Source organism: Akebia trifoliata, chromosome 16 (genome assembly GCF_017979445.1).
Source record: "Akebia trifoliata isolate Shusen 1 chromosome 16, ASM1797944v1, whole genome shotgun sequence".
NCBI lineage: Eukaryota > Viridiplantae > Streptophyta > Magnoliopsida > Ranunculales > Lardizabalaceae > Akebia > Akebia trifoliata.
In genome coordinates, this window is record NC_141390.1 from 30,690,007 (window position 1) to 30,693,460 (window position 3,454).

At 37.4% G+C, this 3,454-nt stretch overlaps 1 protein-coding gene across 1 annotated transcript; it reads right to left on the reverse strand.

Moving 5' to 3' along the window:
• Positions 1-408: 408 nt before the first annotated feature.
• GATL7 (galacturonosyltransferase-like 7) lies at positions 409-2,349 on the reverse strand. Its single transcript, XM_086426994.1, has one exon. The coding sequence runs from the start codon at positions 1,705-1,707 to the stop codon at positions 604-606; it is 1,104 nt and encodes a 367-aa protein (XP_086283120.1). The 5' UTR covers positions 1,708-2,349; the 3' UTR covers positions 409-603.
• Between the last annotated feature and the right edge of the window lie 1,105 nt (positions 2,350-3,454).

Consider the following 3,454-nt stretch of genomic DNA (forward strand, 5'->3'; position numbering starts at 1 on the left):
CATTGTCATCTTCTCACTAATGAAACCAATCCCTGTTTTAATAGGAAAACAATACCTTTGCTTCAACTATTTTTCAAGTTGCACCATCTCGTTGGATCTAAACATAAAATTTTCTCTAGAAAACAAATTTTTTTAGAGTGTGATCTGATCACCAAGAAAACCTACTCTATAATATGACCAAAATACCTTCCCTAGTCATACAAATGAGAATTTTACAGGGGCATTTATCAGTGAAAAAAAAAAAAAAAAAGATTCTGATTTTAGTTTCGACAAATTGACCGACACCAACCTGCACCCTAATCAATGGTCAACCAAAATTTTGGCATCCGAAGCGATTTATTAAGGCCAATTATGACAATCCATCCTCGATTCGCCCCCCAAAAAAAGAGAAAAAATAAAAAGAAAATCTGGAGAATACTATATTTATACAGTAATAAATGGAATATCTTTTTTCTTTTATTTTTGAAGGCACAAGTAAAATAGAATACAAGCATGAGAGAGCCAAAAAAAAAAGTGTAGGAAAAATTAAGGAAAAAAAATGGCTAGTCACAGAAAGTAAAAAAAAAAAAAATCTGGAGAAATTTATTTACCGGCTATCTTCAGTCATGGAGAAGGTCCGTACAGGTCGTAACGAGCCCACAATGCGTCAAGAGGGCAAGGTCGGTTCGAGTCGAGTCTGAGCCAAGGCTTGCCGCTACCGCTCCAGTGCAGAAGACTAACAGGACCAGAGTGTAGATTACGACAACTGCCCTTCACGTTATCCCCTCCAAGACCATGTTGGTTCCACCTGTGTTCGATCGGAGCCACGTGTCCAGCAAAAACTAAAAGATAAGGCGGCAGCGATCCCAACTCGTAAATCCGATCGTTCTTCTGAATCTCCATCCACCGTTCGATCCTTTTCGTGTATCCAAATCTCCTCCACTTCACCAGATCTATAACCATCACACCTGTGTTGAAGTAGCACGGTTTTCGGCCAATAAAAGTGCCGGACAACATCTTATCGGACCAAAACCGAGGCGTGAAGTACTTTGTAAAATTAGCGTGGCAGTATTCCGGCGCACCGACGGTTCTAGAACCTAAGCTAGTGTTCCATAACTTCGAAACATCATCGATGACAACAAGATCGGAATCCAGATAGATCACTCGGTGAACGCATGGCTCGAGAATATCAGCCAAATAATTTCTCGCATAATTCAGGGGCTGCTCGAGTGCTTGCCTCACAGAGGACGAGATCAGGTTCCGAACGATCTCCGGATCGAAGTAATAGACTTTGAAGTTCAATTGTGGAAACGTAGATCGAACTAGGGTTTGAAGATTTGTCTCTGAGACGAGAAAATGGAAGAAAATGTTCTCTGGACATAGAGAATGTTGTAGAACAGAATGAACAGCAGCGATCGAGCCACGTAAGTACTCGACATCGAGCGTGATTGCTATATGGACAAGTGATGGATCGCAAACCGTAGTTTTTCCTGAAATTTGCTCGTCTCCAGAGCCGCATTTTTCAGCATTGCGAAATTTAGAAGCTTTTCTGAAAGAAAAGCGATTTACCGAATCAAAGGATGGGATTTGGCCTGGAAAACGAAGATAACCATCAAAATGTGAGGATCTGATCGCTTCTGCAGGAGGGAAAGATTGAAGAGATGGAGAAAGAACAATCATCACCATCGCTGCAGAGAAAAAACCTGATAATTTGATGATCCATAGCATCTTCACTTGGTAACCTCTCTTCTTTCTCTTCTTCTTCGACTTGAAATCGAAGAAATTAACCAATCGAGAAGATAGACAGAAATTAATAAAATCTAGGGTTCCTTTATGGTCTGCCAGTCTGAGAATGAGGAACAGAAGACTCGAATCCTTCCTCTCTCTCTCTCTCTCTCTCTTTTTTCTTTTTTTCACTCTCTGGAATCGGATTTCGTGGAGACGAAGCGAACTCAAAGAGAGAAGAAAGAGGAGTAAACGGGCTCGAATCTGGAGGAGAATTGCTAATGTGCTCCTAAGGTCCTCTGCTATCCTATCTTCTCTTCTGGTCTCTGTTGGGAGAAGCCGCGCAAGAAGTCACAGAGAGAGAGATAGAGAGAGAGAGAGAGATTTACAGCTTTACCTTTTCTTCCATCATAGATCCAAGGTGCGAAAACATAATAAAATGGACACGTGTTATCCATAATTCCTATACTTACACACATGACACAACAGTTATCAGCTTTGATAGATAATTTCTATCCGTTAGATCTCTTCGACATTAATAAAATGAAGATCAACGGTTAAAAATATTTAATTTCTGCTTTTGTTCGTAGACTAAACATTAGTGAGTAGTGGGCCCAGAAAAAATGACGTTTGATGATTGAAATCAGCATTAGCAGTACACGGGAAAAGTATCCTTGATTTATACAGCACAGATTTCCTCATAAATAGATTATGATTTTTAAGTCCAGCGGATACAAAACAATACGCAAAGAGCCTTCCTTGTAGAAGGAACGAGGGATGGATAGTCCAGCTGTCCCTGTCTTTTTCATAATGACAATTACATCCCCTATTACGAAATGACGATTCTCACCATAGCACTGTGCGGGCACATGCAACTTGCCAAGAAATTTTTGGGGATTTTTTAGGAGAGTTTTTCATGTAGAAACGGCATTATATGTACAGTTAGGTATTTACTTCCATCAAATTAGTTTATAATACCATTTGTGTACAAGAGAAATTAGGTATTCCACATATAATATGTGGAAAGATTTGTTGTGAAGCTAGATAGTACTAATCAACAAGGAGGTATTGTAAGTCAAGCGTTTAATAATATTATGTAAAATCCTAATTAGATTTCGTGGGTGTTTATGTTTCTCATTTTTTTTTTAATAAAAAAGTGTAATTTGTAACTATGAGTTTTTCATTTTTTTTTTACAATAATTTAAATTTGTGTTTCAATATGTGATTTGTGTTTTGTTTTGATTTAATTTTTAGTTCGATTGTCCTTGTTTTCTTAATAAGATTTACTTGATAAAATATCAAGTTGATTTGATGATTTTAAATTATTATAATTAGGTGATGAGAAGCTCCAGAGCCTTTTTTTTTTTTTTTCAACATGGCATATTCTCGGATTAGATATTTCTAGTGGTTGCTATAGTACTGACTTCTTGCCATTTGAAGTCAAGCAAGTTCAGCATTAGCTTATGAGCAGGCACTGTGGTAGGTTCGATGAACATTTGAAAAAATATATATATAGTTAGAATCCAATGCCCCAAAATTCAACTATTGGTCTTGTTTTTTTTTCTTTCTACTATTGAACTAAATATGGACCAATATTTAAGTCATTGGTTTTTCAATCCACTAGCATACGTTGAGAATTTCTCAAAATGACCAAAATACCTTACCTTCTCATCGTTTGTTTGAAAAAAATAAAAAAAAATACTATTGCCACACCAACTTTTACAAACACCACACTAGTGATATGCAATTC